The sequence below is a fragment of the Piliocolobus tephrosceles genome, chromosome 19 (assembly GCF_002776525.5).
Source record: "Piliocolobus tephrosceles isolate RC106 chromosome 19, ASM277652v3, whole genome shotgun sequence".
NCBI classification, from domain to species: domain Eukaryota; kingdom Metazoa; phylum Chordata; class Mammalia; order Primates; family Cercopithecidae; genus Piliocolobus; species Piliocolobus tephrosceles.
The window spans coordinates 3,758,716-3,775,594 of NC_045452.1; the positions used below are offsets into that span (position 1 = coordinate 3,758,716).

The 16,879-nt window shown below is 62.3% G+C and overlaps 1 protein-coding gene across 1 annotated transcript; it reads left to right on the top strand.

The window, feature by feature from the left end:
• The first annotated feature begins 1,861 nt into the window (after positions 1 to 1,861).
• On the top strand, positions 1,862 to 8,509 carry LOC116418540 (reticulon-4 receptor-like). The gene is made up of 3 exons (XM_031934650.1): positions 1,862 to 1,908; positions 6,340 to 6,503; positions 6,814 to 8,509. Exons 1-3 carry the CDS (start codon positions 1,862 to 1,864, stop codon positions 8,211 to 8,213), a joined length of 1,611 nt encoding a protein of 536 aa, XP_031790510.1. The 3' UTR covers positions 8,214 to 8,509.
• Positions 8,510 to 16,879: the final 8,370 nt, after the last annotated feature.

Here is a 16,879-nt window from a genome sequence, read left to right on the forward strand (position 1 = left end):
CTCCTGCTGACTGAGGCTGATCTGAGGCTGCTGAGAACGAGCCGGCAAGAGCCTCAGGACCCACACGTGTCTTTTCACAGCAGAATAAATTCTGCTCGGGCAGAGGCCGCTCGCCTGCCTGGTTGATCATGTTTTACAAGTGCCGAGGGCGAGAGAACGCATGGGGATGTGCCCACCCGTCTTCCTTTGCTGCAGTGGCGTGCAGACCCTCCAGCCAGGCCCTGGCTCCTGGGAGGGGCTCACATCCCAGCAACCCTCTACTGCTCAATGGACTCTGCCTGAGCCCTGACCAGCCTGGGGGCTCTTATTGTGTGTTTCCAGCATGCATGCCTATTGTGTGCACCCCCAGGGGTCCCCATCGCATGCACTGAGTCTGTGCTTCTGGCTCGTGCACCCTGAGCATGTGCTCTTGTACTTCCTCCTGCCCTGTCAAGGCCAACACTCTGGGCTCACAGGCAGTGGTCAGCCTTGCGCGTGCAGCAGATTTAGGGCCCTGGGGGAGTATGGGAGGCTGGGGCTTAGGTCTGGATGCTAGCCCATGGGAATGGAGGGCTAGGCACCAGGTACTGGGCGGGGTCAGGCAGGCAGATGGGTCTGGGAGGCAGGTGTATGGCAATGCTGGGCCCAGGCCTGGCTCAGGGTGCATCCCCAGGGTGGGAGCATGCCAGCTACCGGCCACTTCCTCATTAGCGTCCTCTGGGGACTCAGCTCGCTGTGGCTGCTGGATTGAATTAACTGCGGGACCAAGATGAGCCCTTGGTGGAGACAGAATTCTCCAGATAATTAGGCAGCGGGTGTTTGTTGGCTCCTGATAGAGTGTGGAGGAGCAGGGTGGGCTCTAGCCTCCTGTGGGGCAAGGGAATACTGGCTGTGCCCTGGGCTGGGTGAGGCCTCCACTGGGCAGAGCCCCCAGGGACCCCCAGTGTGGGGCTCACTGGGGTGGGAGCCGAGGAGGGTACACCTCCAGTGAGGGGTGTGTGGGCTGGATGGGGCAAGGTTCTGGAGCCCTCCACACAGGCAGCCCAGCCTTGACCAAACATGAATCCTTGAGGCCTAGGTGCCAGGCCAAGGATCCTGCCCGCTAGGAGCTCTGCCAAGACCCTTTGGCTGGCAGTGGGCTCCTGGGCTCCTGCCAACATCCTCATGCTGCCTGGGGCCAGCTCAGGCCCCTGTGGCTCCTAACCCTCCCATAGGGCACCTGTCGTGCAGCAGGGTGGCCAGCTGTGGTCAGCTGGCTCTGGGCCATGAGTGCCTGGAACCTGGCTCCTCGGCCTGGTCTCGTGTGGGCAGCACTCCACACAGCACCTGCGACAGGGGCCACTTCACACCTTGCCAAGGGACAGAGGGAGGGCCAAGGGAGTAGATGATCTTGCACATTGTGGCTCACATTGATGTGTCCTTGGGGTGAGGGTGCCATCCAGTGCTGCCAGCTCTCACCTGGGCCAGGCCATCCTCTGCTAGCTTCAGGGTCTTTGACTTGAAAGGTGTACCCTCTGAGGGTGCCCTGCTGGCTGGAAACAGGACTGTGGAGCTCAGGTTAGGAGCGGGGGTGGCTGAGCCTTTATTGCCCAGCAAGACCTTTCAACACCCCTGGGGCCATGAGGCTGGGAGCCCCGCTAGCCCCCGGGGTTGTGGCTTTTCCTGCTTTACTTGTTATTATTTGTCTGACAATATATTTAATTATAAGATTTTATGTATTTTCAGGCACGTTTCTTTTAAGTAGCATATGACTGGATTTGACCTTTGATGGTGTTTGCTATTGATTATACCCACACCAGTTCTCATGTTCCTCATCTGTAAAATGGGTCAATAAACTTGACACCCCCTCCAAGAGAATTTGCTGGACTGAAGGGCCCAGCCCATGGCCTGGCTGCTGGCCCTGGACCCAGCCACATCTCGTCGTCTCTGGTGAGCCCAGCATAATGGGGCAGGGACAAACCCTGCTGGCCAGGGCAAGGCGTGGAGCCAAAGGGGCTGAGGGAGCACCAGGCACACTCAGGAGGCCAGTCCCGAAGGCTCCCACACTGGGCCTCAGTTTCCTCCACAGCATGTAGCTAGCTAGGCCTGGAGCTGCTTCAGTCTGGGCCCAGTGCCCTCTCACCATGGCAGGTGTCCTTGCCTGGTATTGACCTCAACTGCCTACCCTGGCACCGCAGCCAAGATTAACAAGGAGCAGGGGCCAGAGCCAGGGCAACAGGGGCTGGTACCCACTTCCCTAGGAGATTCAGGACCCCTCAAGGGCAGACTGCCCCCACCAGGAGCTGCTGCCAACCTCCTGCCCCAGCACCCGGAGCCCTGGAAGGGCACAGGAAACGCCATGGGAATTCTGGCTGCCCTTGCACGTGTCTGTGGGCCTGAGGATGGATGGCGGGTGGGTGTGCATGTGAGAAGCAAGCGAGGATTGCGGGACAGATGGGTGGGGGGCGGGGGGAGTGAGTCAGTGGTGGAGGGCCAGGAGTGGGGAGCAGGCGTGGGAGGGGTGCCCTGACCCTCTGTGGTGTGGGGATGACACAGGCCAACCACCCCCGCCCAGAGCTATTTCTGGCCTTGGTGCACTGAGCTGTGGCCTCCTGTTCTGCCTCATAACTGTGGTCTGTGACGTGACCGCCTCACGGGGACATGGCTGGTGTCTAAGAGGATCCTGAGCTGACTGCTGTCCCGGCTGTGCTACAGCTGGCCCCACCCCCAGCCCCAGCCCTCTGCAGCCTCTTACCCCAGCCCTGGGAAGCAGCAGCTCAGAACCTCCCTGGAGATTCCCCTCCCAGCCACCCTTGGCACAGGAGCACGCTGCCTGCCCCTCTGCACGTGGCCTGCAGCCCAGCCCCTCCGTACCCTCCCCCATTACTAGCCAGGCCACCAGCCTTCATGCTTGGGCAGGACACGCCTCGTGGTCCCTCTGGGCAGCACTGTGACTATCTCCCTTGGCCACCTCTCCACCTGGGTAGTCTGGGGTGGGAGCAGGGCAGGGCTTAACCACTCACTGCCTCAGTTTCCTAATCTGTAAATGTATTGCTGACTCACATCTTTTTATAGCAGGTGATGGGACCCTCCGGTGATCACAGCTCAGGGGCGGCATCGGGGCCTGAAGGCACCGAGCTGTGTGCGATGAAAGCCGGTGCTCGGGGCCTCCACAGCTGCCTGCCCTGTGCTGCCTCCTGGCCTCACTGGGCAGAGGCAGAGGCATCCCTGTGGGACCTCAACCCAGGCTTGGCAGGGCATGGAGGTGGGCGGGGCCCCAGGAACAGTTGGGGCCAGGGACGACATGAAGAAGGCCATCCCTACTCGGCTCGGCTTAGCTACCTGGGCTGCTGGGGTGAGCTGCTGACCTCAGCAGCCGCCTGCCTGCCCGCCAGCTGGGCGCATCCCCAGAACCTCCCACCGCCACCTCCCCATCCCCTTTCTCCACCCCTCACCTCTGCTCCTGCCCTCCTCACCCTCCCCCCTCCTCCTCCCTCCTCACTCCCTCCTGTGGTGGACGTGAACAGCCCTCCATTCAGCGGAGCTGATGGTGCAGGTGCCCACCTGGGCCGCCTGTTGCTCCCATCAGGGGCACACGTCCTGGACTGTTTGCTGCCCAGCCTCCTAGGCCTTCAGCCTGGTAATCCTGGGTCCTGCCCTGCCCAGTCTGGCTGCTGCAGGGAGCGGCCCTGGGTCAGTATCCGGTCACTGTCCCCCCTGGGAAAGCTCAGAGCCTTCCAGGCAGGAGAGCCAGCCCTCCCCAGACCGTGGCTCTGGAGCCAGGCCTGGGCTGAGACAGGAGCTCCCAGCTGTAACCCAGCCCTGGCAGCCAGCAGGGCCACCCCTCCATCCTGGGGGGGTCCCAGGAGGAGACCCTGGAGGAAAGAAGAGATGCAAATTGGCCTGGGAGGGTGGGAGAGGCACAGATGTGCCAGTTTGTGTGCAGCTTGGACACGGAGGACAGCCCGCTGGGGCCCTCACAGGCTCAGGTGGCCGCAGGGCTGTCCTGGGTGGGGACGGTGGACAGGCACAATCTCCATGGTTTCTCTGTGAGAGCTGGGGCCGTGGCAGGGCTGGTTGCTCACCCCATATACAGGGGGCAGGAAGGACAGAGCTCATACTGGATGATCTGTGAGAATTGGGACCAGGGTGAGACTGGGTGAGAGTGGAAAGTGGGGTGATGGCAGGCAGGGAGGCCAGGCTGTCTCCAGAAGGACAGTAGAGTATCCTGTTAGAGTTGGCCGGGCAGATAGAAGAGAGAGAAAGGCAGATAGAGGGCCACAGAGACCTTGTGGCCTCGAGGCTGCAGAGCCCAGGGAACAGGTCAGGGGCCACGGGCCAGGGAGGTCTTTTGGGGTTGTGAGGGGCTGCGGTCCACCATGGGGACAGGGAGGAGGCCGGTGAGTCACAGGTCTGGCCCCCTGGGGTGGGGTCAGAGGATGCCCTCCCGCCACCTGGCTGGGTCTCCCTCACTCCGGGGCCCCAGCTGTGAAGACAAACCCATGCTGCAAAGTTAGGTTTGATTATCTCATAAAAAGATGCCCCCTCCTGCTCGCTCAGCAGAGGGGTTGCCATGGAGACCAGTGGGCAGGCCCCAAGGGGGGCTGGGCTGGAGCCAATTACCGTGGCTACAGCGAGGAGAGAGCCCACCTCACCCGACTCTCAGAAGTTGGTTTACGAAAAGCAGTTGTCTCGGCAGGAACCAAGCCGTGTCTTTGTGCCCAATACCCACTTCCTGGCAGAACTGAGCGCCACGTGGCCACTCCCCCATGTCCTCCCTTGTCTCCCCTGACCCCACACCACCGTGTGGCTCAGTTCTGGCTCCTCACTGGGGCCATGTTTAGAGTGGACACAGCAGCTTCGGGAGGGAGGAGAGGGATCTCCCTCTCCTCCGAGCACAGGGCTCGGTTCAGGGGGAGTGAGCTGAGCCCCGACCACAGCCAGACTCACAGCCCACAGCTTCAGGCCTGGAGCCACAGGACGGTGGTGGGATGGTGGCGTGGCTCAGTGGTGGTGTGGCAGGCGTGGCCACCATGGGTGGCTAGTCTTGGTGGGTACAGCCACACCGTATAGTTGGTGACAAGGCTCAGTTGGTGACCCCCACAGTCGGTGGTATGGTCGGTAATGTGAGTCCTGCCCCTGCCCCCAGAGCACCTGGGGCCTCCACCCCACCTGGCCCCAGGACAGGAAGTGCCATTTACATAGCACAGTTTTCTCTCTGGTGACAGCAGGTGAGACAGCAATGGGGAGCTGGCATGGTCAGGCCCCACCTTCCTAGGAAGAGTGTATAGGAAGAGAGCAGAGAGGGTGTCTGCAGTTTAAAGAGAACCCAAGGCCAGGTGCTTTCCTCGCCCAGCCCACCCAGGGAGGGGCCTCCAGACCCCCATCCCTGGGCTGCCATTTCCCTAGTAGCCAACAAATGGCCCTGGGGCTGGAAGTGTGGCAGAGGAGGCCCCCAGGCTGTGGGGAAAGGGGTCTCAGGACCTGTGAACCTGAGTCTGGGAGGACGCACATGCCCAGCGATCACTGCACGTTCTGGGCTTGCTGGGCTCTATGTTTGGGGCATCTGCACTGTCTGCCCAAGTAGACAGGACCCAGTGGGGCAGGGGCCCCTTGCGGGTGGGAGGGCCCCGGGGTCACAATTCTGGGTTGGGGAAGCTGGCCTGTGGTCCGCTCATTCCTCCTGCCTGGCTCCAACCCCAGCACTTAGCTGGCCTCCTGTCTGCAGAATCCTGCTCTTAGCCAGCTGCCGAGGAAGGTGTTAGCTGTCAATGCAGGTGTTAGCTGATAACTCAAGTGTTGGCTGATAAGCTATAACCCTCCCGGGGGGATTCACATTTTAATAGACTCACTGCTGAAGGCGGAAAGAATTTTCAGCATTCGAAAGGGGTAGGGGCTCAATGGTGGAATGAGAGGCAGGAAAGCTTACTCCGGAGTGGGTGACCCCACTGGTGAGACCAGCTCTGGATGTGGCATCCCAGCAGGTACTACTGCCCATGCAGGGCCTTGGTGAAGCCCCGGGTGTATCTGGCCCTGTAATGGAGGAGGGCTTACAGGCCCCTGGGGCTGAGGGAGAACCCACTGGGAGGCTGTCCTTGCTGATGGCATCTGGGTGGGAGGGGTGCAGGCAGCTGGCACTGCAGGGGTTGGCTGGGGAGGAGCGAACTCCTCCCAGGGAGGAGATGGAGCAGAGAATGAGGCCAGGGGGCGGAGGCTTCAGGAGGGGTTCCTGCCAAGTCAGGAAGTGCTTGAAAGGAGGATGTGTGGAGGAGGGAGCAGCCTGCCTGGGTGGTTGTGGGACGTGACTCCTCCTCCCGAGCCCTGGACACACTCGCCCTCCACCCCCACCCTTGGGCATCCAGGAGCTTGTTTCTGAGATAGCAGAGGTACCCAGAGGGACCCCAGCCCCGCTGCAGTGTTTCCTAGGCCCTGTGGGTGGAACCCCCACTGGGAGCCCCGGAGACTCGTGCAGTGCGGGCTCTGTGTTCACCGGAGTCCTGAGGAGGTGCCTGCAGTTGCCAGCGCCCATTCCAGGAGGCCTTCAAGTGAGCGCCCCTGGTGACCCAGTGGGCTGCTCCGGGTGTGTGGGCACCGGAAGTGTGATATGGGGAGTCTGCAGATGTGGCTTCCAGGGTGGAGTGTGTGACTCCAAGGCGTGTTCTAGCCCAGCGTCGTCCATGAGGCCTATGAAGCAGGGATCCCAACACCGTGATTCCCAGGGTGGTGGCCACATCTTGGACCTAGCCCCAGGCCTTCCTGAGACCCAATCCCCAGGGCCCACCTGGCTCTAGCAAACCCTCCAACTTCTCCAGTATCCCTGCCCTGCCTGCTAACCACTCTGTCTTCCGCCCGCAGGGAGCCGGCTGCTGGCATGGGTGCTGTGGCTGCAGGCCTGGCGGGTGGCAGCCCCGTGCCCAGGCGCCTGTGTATGCTACAATGAGCCCAAGGTGACAACAAGCTGCCCCCAGCAGGGCCTTCAGGCTGTGCCCGCGGGCATCCCTGCCTCCAGCCAGCGCATCTTCCTGCACGGTAACCGCATCTCACATGTGCCAGCTGCCAGCTTCCGCGCCTGCCGCAACCTCACCATCCTGTGGCTGCACTCGAATGTGCTGGCCCGAATTGACGCGGCCGCCTTCACTGGCCTGGCCCTCCTGGAGCAGCTGGACCTCAGCGACAATGCACAGCTCCGGTCTGTGGACCCTGCCACCTTCCACGGCCTGGGCCGCCTGCACACGCTGCACCTGGACCGCTGCGGCCTGCAGGAGCTGGGTCCGGGCCTGTTCCGTGGCCTGGCTGCCCTGCAGTACCTCTACCTGCAGGATAACGCGCTGCAGGCGCTGCCTGATGACACCTTCCGCGACCTGGGCAACCTCACACACCTCTTCCTGCACGGCAACCGCATCTCCAGCGTGCCCGAGCGCGCCTTCCGCGGCCTGCACAGCCTCGACCGTCTCCTGCTCCACCAGAACCGCGTGGCCCACGTGCATCCGCACGCCTTTCGTGACCTTGGCCGCCTCATGACACTCTATCTGTTTGCCAACAATCTATCAGCGCTGCCCACCGAGGCCCTGGCGCCCCTGCGTGCCCTGCAGTACCTGAGGCTCAACGACAACCCCTGGGTGTGTGACTGCCGGGCACGCCCGCTCTGGGCCTGGCTGCAGAAGTTCCGCGGCTCCTCCTCCGAGGTGCCCTGCAGCCTCCCGCAACGCCTGGCTGGTCGTGACCTGAAACGCCTAGCTGCCAATGACCTGCAGGGCTGCGCTGTGGCCACCGGCCCTTACCATCCCATCTGGACTGGCAGGGCCACCAACGAGGAGCCGCTGGGGCTTCCCAAGTGCTGCCAGCCAGACGCCGCGGACAAGGCCTCGGTACTGGAGCCTGGGAGACCGGCTTCGGCAGGCAATGCGCTGAAGGGACGCGTGCCGCCTGGTGACAGCCCCCCAGGCAACGGCTCTGGCCCACGGCACATCAACGACTCCCCCTTTGGGACTCTGCCTGGCTCTGCTGAGCCCCCGCTCACCGCAGTGCGGCCCGAGGGCTCTGAGCCACCAGGGTTCCCGACCTCAGGCCCTCGCCGGAGGCCAGGCTGTTCCCGCAAGAACCGCACCCGCAGCCACTGCCGTCTGGGCCAGGCAGGCAGCGGGGGTGGCGGGACTGGTGACTCAGAGGGCTCAGGTGCCCTGCCCAGCCTCGCCTGCAGCCTCGCCCCCCTGGGCCTGGCACTGGTGCTCTGGACAGTGCTGGGGCCCTGCTGACCCCCAGCGGACACGAGAGCGTGCTCAGCAGCCAGGTGTTTGTACATACGGGGTCTCTCTCCACGCCGCCAGCCAGCCGGGGCGGCCGACCCGTGGGGCAGGCCAGGCCAGGCCCTCCCTGACGGACGCCTCCCGCCCGCCACCCCCATCTCCACCCCATCATGTTTACAGGGTTTGGCGGCAGCGTTTGTTCCAGAACGCCGCCTCCCACCCAGATCGCGGTATATAGAGATATGCATTTTATTTTACTTGTGTAAAAATATCGGACGACGTGGAATAAAGAGCTCTTTTCTTAAGCTGTGGCCTCTCGGGCTAGGGTGCTGTGGGCGATGAGAAGCAGGGGTGGGCGCTGGACGGGCAGCCTCTCTCCCATCACAAGGCCCCAGAAGAAGGGGAGTTGCCTGGCACCACGGGTGGGACAGCCTGGGACAGCTCCAACGTCAGGTGCCCCTGCCCCCCCAGCCGCACAGATGGAGCGTGCTTGGTGGCTGACGTCACTGAGCCTGGCTGATGGAGCACACGCCAGGTCCATGGGTCTGGAGATAGCAGCCCCTGCGGGGACATTTGCTCTGGGGCCCTCCACCCTAGTCAGCCTGCCCGGGCAGCCCCCAGGAGGAGGCGGAGGATGAGGGACCCTGTTCCTACCCCTGGCGGGTGACAGGAGAGCAAGGCCCTTAAGGACAGTTGGGCGGGTCGGGCCTGGCCTCAAGGCCCAGTGGGGGCTTCATGCACCCTTACACCACTGCCGGTGGTCACACTAGACCCCACGTGCATGTGCCCGGGGCACCCCCACTTACACCATACCCACACCCCAAACACAAGCCCTGGTGGGTCTGCATGTCCCTACACCCATGTATGCATACACGCATGCACACACAGCAGGGCAGGGAACACATATCCACACACAGGCACATACCATGGACTCGAGAGCAGCACACGCATCCAGGCAAAAATACGCACAGGCAGAAATATGCACAGGCACACTTTCCCACGGCCTGGGCAGAAGAGGACTCAGAAACAAAAGGGAAGGGCCACGTGGCCAGGAAGCCTTCCCAGGAAAGGGCCCCCTCCCCACCAGGGCAGTGGCTGGGGAGGGGGAGAGGGAGAAAAACAGTGGCGTGGGGGAGGGTGTGGGGGAGCGTTGCTGGTGGAGCCAGATGGTCGTGGGGGCGGCCGGGGCTCCAAAAGCCTGGGGGGAGGAGAAGCAGGGAGAAGAAGGGGGGAGGACGTGCCTTGCAGCCAAGGCCCCAGCTCCTCCGCCAGCTTCTCTGTGCCTGTGCTGTGGCCCAAGGCGGGAGCTCAGACCCCTCCCATCAAGCACAAGGCAGAGTCAGGATGCGGTGGTCCTGTCTGACCCGTACCCTCCTCAGGATCATCCCACATGCACTGTCTCTTCTGAGAGACCCTGTGCCTGTGCCCATAGGTGCTGAGGTCCCCCCAAGTGGCTGCCCACACCTCCACCTGCAGTTTGCCCCTTTGCTCACCTGAGCTCTAGGGCCAGTAGCCTTGCCCCGGAGCTGAGGGCAGCTCAGGCAGGGCAGCCCTGCGGGGGTGGGGTGCTGTTTGCCCAGGGCTACCTCTGCAGCCCCTCTGGGCCCAGGAGAGTGTTGGCGGCCCCAGCAGAGGCCTCTCTGTGGACAGCCTGGTGTCAAGATTTTGTGCAGTCTCTGCCCTGTGCCTGGAGCTCCACCATCAGCACCTCTGGCACCCCCAGTCTCTGCAACCCCACGACCAGGCCCAGGAGTCTGCCAGGCTGTGCCTGGGCACTGGCATGGGCAGGGTTTTATTAATCCAGTTTTTCTCCCAAGTGGCCCCTGTCATGCCTGAGAAGATACAGCCAAACTGCTGGATTTGGGGTAGGGCTCTCAGCTGAGGCTGGGGGCTCCTTGCAGTCAGAGCCAGGAAACCGAAGCCACTCATTTCCAAAGAGCCTTGAGCCCCACCTGAGCGACCCACCTGCAGTGGATGCTGGCGCCCTCAGTGGCTTGTGGAAGGACAGCAGGTCCTGCCTCAGCTTGTACGCCTCCCAGGGCGAGGAGTTCATTACCTCCGCTGGGCCCACTCCTCACTAAGAAGCAGGCACCTGTCACCCTCAGGCCACCTTCGGGGCTGTCGCCACCAGCTGCCCTCAGGGCTCTGCACCCTCCCCTCCAGGCCACAGTGGGGGCCTGTGCAGTGGCAGGGGTGGGGAGTTGGGCACAGTCCGACCAGGCCTGAGGAGGGGGTGAGAGGATCCGGAAGGAAGTGGACGAGTTTTAAGTTGGACTCAGTAGGACGCATGGACACTCCCATGGGGTGGAGGCGGCAGGCAGGGCTCCCAGGCGTCCGCCCCGAGCAGCCGGCACGGGGTGCGCGTCCCTGAGGTGGGGGCGCCGAGAGGAGCGGCCGCTTTGTCGAGGCCCAGAAGACATCTGGGCGGGGGTGTCGTGTGGGCTGTGCAGGCTGAGCTCAGCAGAGGGGCCCGGCTGGAGGACACATTTGGGAGTCGTGAGCACTTGGGTGATATTTACAGCCCAGGAAGAGATGAGCTCACCGGCCGGCCGCTGCTGACGAGGGGCCGGGAGGGGGCGGGGCATTGGACCAGGGCCCAGGGACTCAGCTCCTTCCTGCGCCCACCCCGGCACTCCCCAGCTCTGCCTGACCAGCCCTGGCCGGCTGGGCCCCTGAGGTCAGGTGCTGGACCAGGCAGGGGGTGAGGGTGTGGCAGCTGGTGCCCAGCCTTGATCACCCAGACCTCAGAGTAGGTGCAGGAAGCTAATTAAAGCTGCGTGAATCAGCCTTGAGTGTATCAAACCCTGGCCCCCCACCCCATGTGGGCTGCTGGTCTACCACAGACTCTCCTGGCCCCGTCCAAAGATGCCTGGCCAGCCCCAAGGCGCCCTGTGGACTGAATCCTTCACAGTTCATGAGCCTGTCCCTGTGTCGCAGGCCCAGCCAGGGCAGCACCACCCAGCACAATTGGTGGAGGTGACAGCTGGGGCTGGGCTCACTGTGGCTGCAGCCGTCCTGGGTGGGGGATATGGGCAAGCAACCCTCAGATGTTGGGCCCAGGCTGGGCTGCTCCCGGGGATCCCTCTCAGCCACCCCGACTCCACCCCTGCAGCCCTGGGGGCTGAGCTGCACCGCAGCTGCCCTGCACAGCTGTCTGCCCAAGGCTGCAGGGGGGGGTCTTTCCTTGGATGGCAGCACCTGCCCCCTGTTTATTTGGCTGCCCAGGGCTTTGCATAGTAATTGGGAGAATTATTTTTTAATCCTTAAATTAGTTCTGAAATAATAGAAGCTGCGGAATGTTCAGCAGCCGATGGTAAACTAACGTCCAGCGAGACGGAGAACATGCCGGAAACAAGTTGAGGGGGAGGCAAGTGTTTGTGGTGTGAGCTGGGGCCCGGGGGCTGGCCACTGCGGTGGCAGCAGGGGTGAGGGCTCCTCACTGCCAGGCTGCCTGCAGCTGGCAGCCTCCCTGGGGAGGAGTGGGCACCTCACACTCACATCCCTGCTGGAAGACACTGCTAATGTCCCCAGGGCACAGTGAGGAAACGGAGGCCCAGAGGCATGAAGCGACGTGTGGGGCAGGATTGGACCCAAGGCCACGCGGGAGCAGACCCTTCGCTGCCAACTGTGTCTGTGCCCCAGAGTGCTGCGCTGCTTCTCCATCCCAGTGCCCGGGGACATCACAAGACCCTGGGTGTCAATTCCCTCCACTGTGCCAGTCGGCCTAGGGATGTCACTCAGGGGTGGCACACTGAGCTGTGGCGGGCTTGTGACTGAGGCAGCTCTGTGTCTGGTCAGCTGACCTTCAGGCCACCTCTGGCCACAGTGAGGAAGTGCAGCCCTTGACTCAATTTCCCCCAAGGTGCCCGCCTGGTGGCCACCCTCATGCCCAGATTTCTCACTGGTGGCTTTGGCCTTAGTCCTGCCTGGACCCCAGCTGACTCCTTTTCCCACCCTGCTCCGGGTGAGGCCACTCCAGAGCCCTGCCCTGCAGCCCAGCCCCTGTGTACACCACAGCCTGGGCTTGGCAGGGCTCCCCACGTGAGGCCCGGGTGGGAAAAGTGCAATGACCACTGTCAGCAAAGGGCGTATCTCAGCGCACCCCCCGGGGCACAGCAGCTCAAGGACCCCATTGTGCCAAGGCCTTGGAGAGTGGCTGTGATGGGTGTGAGCCCAGTGGCCCCCAGAGCCCCACTCCTGTTGGGAGGGTGCATGTGTCAGGGCCCAGGGCTCCCCAGCAGCTGGCCTGACCCCAAAGTGCCAACCCTAGGTCTAGAGGCGGAGCTCCATGGAGGAGGCCGTGGGACTTCCCTGGTTGGTCAGGCTTCTCCAGGGCTGGGGCCTGGTGCTATTGTCTTTTCCTGGGGGAGGTGGGGCTCTGCCAGGGTACACCTCTCCAGAAGCCCCTTCCAGGTAGGTCACACTCCCTACCCACCTCTATGCTGCAGGGAAGTCCTGATCCCAGGGGCAGGGGACCCTTGCCAGGCCAAGCCTAGAGTTCTGAGCCAGTGGGTGGAGGAGCAGGTACCTGTCCAGCCTCGTCTCTCCTATGGCTCCCAATCCCCAGCCCCCAGCCTCAGAACTCCTTAGGATCTTCTTCTTGGTCCTTCCACTTTGCTCAGTATTGAGTTCTGACCCCACTCCCTTCTCCAAGAAGCTCTCCCTGATCCTCCACGCTGGTTCTCACCCAGCCAGGTGGTCATGGAGTGGATCCCTAGTGCCAAGACTCGCACGGCCAGAGCCAGGGGCAGGTCACTACCCCTCGATAGCCCTCTGCTTTTTGTGCCTGTTTTGAGGAATGAGTAAACCCTCTTGGAAGAAGAGGTCCCTGCTTGGGTCCAGCCCTAGAGGAGCTCACAGAGGGCCATGATGGCTGAGGCCTCCAGCTGAAGGGCCAGACGGGGTGCTTCTGCTTCTGCCACACAGTCCCAAAGCTGAGGCGAGGCTGCCCCTCTCTCCAACTGTCCCCACCCACAACCTGTCTTCTTGGATTCAGACCACAGGACCAAGCTCGAGCCTGGTTCCCCAGGCCCCAGAAAACCAAGGGAGCCCTCCAAGGCCACACAGTAAGCAGTGGAACCAGGCTGGGCTGGGCTGGCTGCCTGAGCCCCCCTCACGCCCTGTGGGCCCCCCAGAGCTGGCCTAGGGACTCCTGACCCTGACCTCAGTGGAGGAGCACCCAGCCTGACATTCTGAGAGTCACACAGGCAGCACTTTCTTGGCACGAACAGCAGATTGCATGTGGGGTCAGCAGAGGCCTGCTGACTAGGGGACAGGGCCAGGCTCACAGGCACCAGAGCACAGGAAAGGGTGCCAAGCTAGGCAGGAGTCCTGCCCTCCCAGCCTGTACTGTGGCTGGGCTCAACGGAAGGTCCCTCTCTCTATGACCAGTTGGCCATGCATTTATTAGGCACCTGCTGTGTGCTGGCGAAACAGGAAAGGTCCCCTTGTTCCCTTCATAGGACATGCAATGAGGATGTGGCCTGCTTCAGTGCTCTGCCGCTCAGATCTCTAGGTGAACATACAGACGAGCAGGCTGTGGAGGTCCAACCCCATGGCAGTGTCTAGGGGTGAATGTTTATAGCCGAAGCCCCAGTGAGCCTGTGTTACAGGGTGCTCTTTTAGTTTTGCTGTTTTAGTTTAGTTCTCTATAGATGGCTTCTGTTAGTTCAGTTAAACCACAATTAGAGCCCTGCCTCATTGCAAGGACAGAGGGCTTTCTGCATCCCAAGGTTCCTGCCTTGGTGTAAGAATTGGACCGCACGTGGGCTCGGAGAATGAGTGCAAGGTTTTATTAAGTGGAGGTAGCAGATAGGGGAAGCCAGAAGGGGACAGAGTGGGAAGGTTTTCCCCTGGAGTCGGGCCCAGGCTCTCCTCTGGCTGCCCCAGCCAAACTCCAGGTCATTCTCTGCTGGTTGGTCGCCTGCCGGCATGCCGGTGCCTGTCAGTGCGTTCCTCTCGACGTCCAGCCGGCAGAGTGCTCCTCTGCCAATCCGCTCCTCTCCGCATCCAGCAGCTTGTGTGTGCCTGCTAGGGTCTGGGGGGTTTTATAGGCATAGGATGGGGGTGTGGCAGGCCAGAGTGGTCTTGGGAAGTGCAAAATGCCTGTCCTCACCTAGATCTGTGGGATGGAGCCCCAGCCAGGGACCACACCCTCCTCTACCCAGCACTTCCCCTTTTCCCTATCATTTAAAGGGACCAAGCTCTTCCCTTCCCAGCACTCCCGTATCACCGCAAGGAACTCATGGGCCTCCTTCCTGGAGGTTGCTGCTGAAGCTGCAGGCATCGCCCCCTGGGGGAGAGAGGGCCTTGCCTGGGCCTGGGCTGCTGTCAGGCCATGTGGATGCGGGGAGGCCACGTTTTGGAAGCCTGAGGGAGGAGCCGCACGTTGTCCCTGCACATGGCCCAGCCTCAGACACTAGACAAAGTGAGGGACAGAGAATGGCCCTTTCTGCAGACGCAGTGCACCCAGCCCGGCCCGCAACGAGCCTCTCCTGCAGGGGCAGCCTCCACAGGAAGGGCCAATTAAACCCACCACCAACTGGCCCAACTAACACTGGGGAACAGGAGGCCTCCGATTTGTCTTCACAAAGGGCTGTGCAGAGATTTATGGGCAATAAATGAACATCCATCTCGAGGCAGGCAGAGGAGCGGCGGCAGGGCCGGCAGGGCGGGGACAGCCCCCTCTGATCGCGGCACGGAAGCCGCATTAATGACGCTTACCAAGGAGAGACAAGGCTGAGGCTGGCAGGGCCACTCACCAAGGAAGGAGAAAAATAAATGTGAACAATTAGGGAATGATGAAGACCTTGCAGGGAGAACACCTCGATACACACCTCGAGGCCAGCCTGGCAGGGTCTGGGGACGCCGAGCCAGGGATCTGAAAGGGTAGGGTAGCAGGCAGCCTACAGGAGGGGCACGGAGACAGCCTGGTGCTGCCGCACAATTATTTTTGAAAAATGACGGAGCAGAGAGGAAGAGTGGAGGTGGGGTGGGGGACTGCAGCCTCCAGGGGTACCGGGGGTTTCTGGGAGGCAGTCGCTGCTACCTTCAGGGGGAGCAGGAGGGTCTTGAGACCTTGGGAGCCAGGGTCCCAGCCTCTGAAGCCCTCCCTGAGGTCCCTTAGCCAACAGGAGTGGAGGAGTCACAGCCCTACCCCTCTAGGCTCCCCTGCGGCCACTCCAGCCTCCAGCCCCACCCCTCCACCTTAGCTGTCGGGTCTGAGCATTCACCCACTGCTTCAACAGACCATCCCCTACTCCTCTCAACAGGCCCTGCTCTGCAGGGGAACCACAGACAGAGGCCCTCCCATCCCCAGGTCAGGATCATCTGGGACCCCCGCTGCAGCTGAGGACCCCTCCAGATCTGCAGAGGGACAAACTGACCATGAGGCCACAGCCAAGCCTGACTTGGGTGGGGATCCAGCCTGGGGCAGTCCTGCTGCTGCCTCCCACCCCCCGACATCCTGTCATGCTCAAGAAATCTGCTGGCACCAACTCCCCAGATCCCTCCTGGCCCCACCTCTGGGCCCGGTCAGGGGATCTGGAAGATGGCATCAGCCCTGCCTGCCTGCTGTGGGCCTGCGGGTAGCTGTGCCTAGGGGCATGGGGGAACGAAACTGCACCCCAAGCTCACTCTCCACTTTCAGGTTACCCTAAACACCAAGTCTGTGCAGAGTTTCCCACCCCATGAGACTTATTCTGTAAAAGCTGGTCTTAATTAACACAGCCAAACAGAAGAACCCAGCACTACACTCTGGAAATAGGACACCCTTGCCAGGATGAGGGGGTGCCCGGCACTATCCCCAAAGCAGCCAGAGGCCTCAGCGGGCACTGGGGAATTGGTGCAGACCCTGCCCAGAGCCCTCCCCTCCTCGAGGGATGGGACAGTGGGGCCCTCACCCACCAACTCCCCACATGGCAGACATTTCTAGGCACTTCTAGGCTAGCCAAGGGGGACAGAGCAGCTCCCCAGAGGCGCAGGCGCAGCCTGCTGACAGTAGAGCTCGGGGTCTGCACTCCAGGTCCCCATGCCCATCAGCGCCCACCCAGTTCAGCAGGGATAGCAGCATTCCCTGCCCAGCCACTCCCACAACACCACCCAGGTTGGGGGCAGGCTCCCAGTGCCTGGTGACAGCAGTGCCACCAGGCCTGCGGGTAGGGGTCACCGTGTCATCACTACAGATGAAGAGAGGGCGGCCAAGGAGTGCCATATGGATGCAGCCTGTCCATGGGGGTGCCCGCTCTGCACCCAGAGCTGCCTCCTGCCCAGGACACCCTGGACAGGGCCCCGTCACAGTGCTGAGTCACAGATGCCAGCAGAAGGCTGGACAGAAGCAACTCGGGAGCCTGAGGATGGGGAACACAGCCTGCCAAGTTTCCCCAGGTTTCCAGGGAACAGTGAGAGGGCCAGGCCAGGCCACAAGAACTAGGGCCCTTATGCCCAGAACCAAGCAAGACGTGGGGGAAGTGGGATCCCCTGTGAGTCCAGGGCCCCAGCTGACCCCAGTCCTTCCCTGGGCCCACTGGGGTGTCCCTGCAGAGACTGGCTGGGCCAGCGGCCTGAAGGCCAAAGTAGGTGGGACCATCCTCACTGAAGCCAGCCTCAGTTCTCAAGGCCATGCTGTGGAGCCAGTGCCATCTAGACCCTCTGGGTCAAGCAAAGGGTGTGTGCTA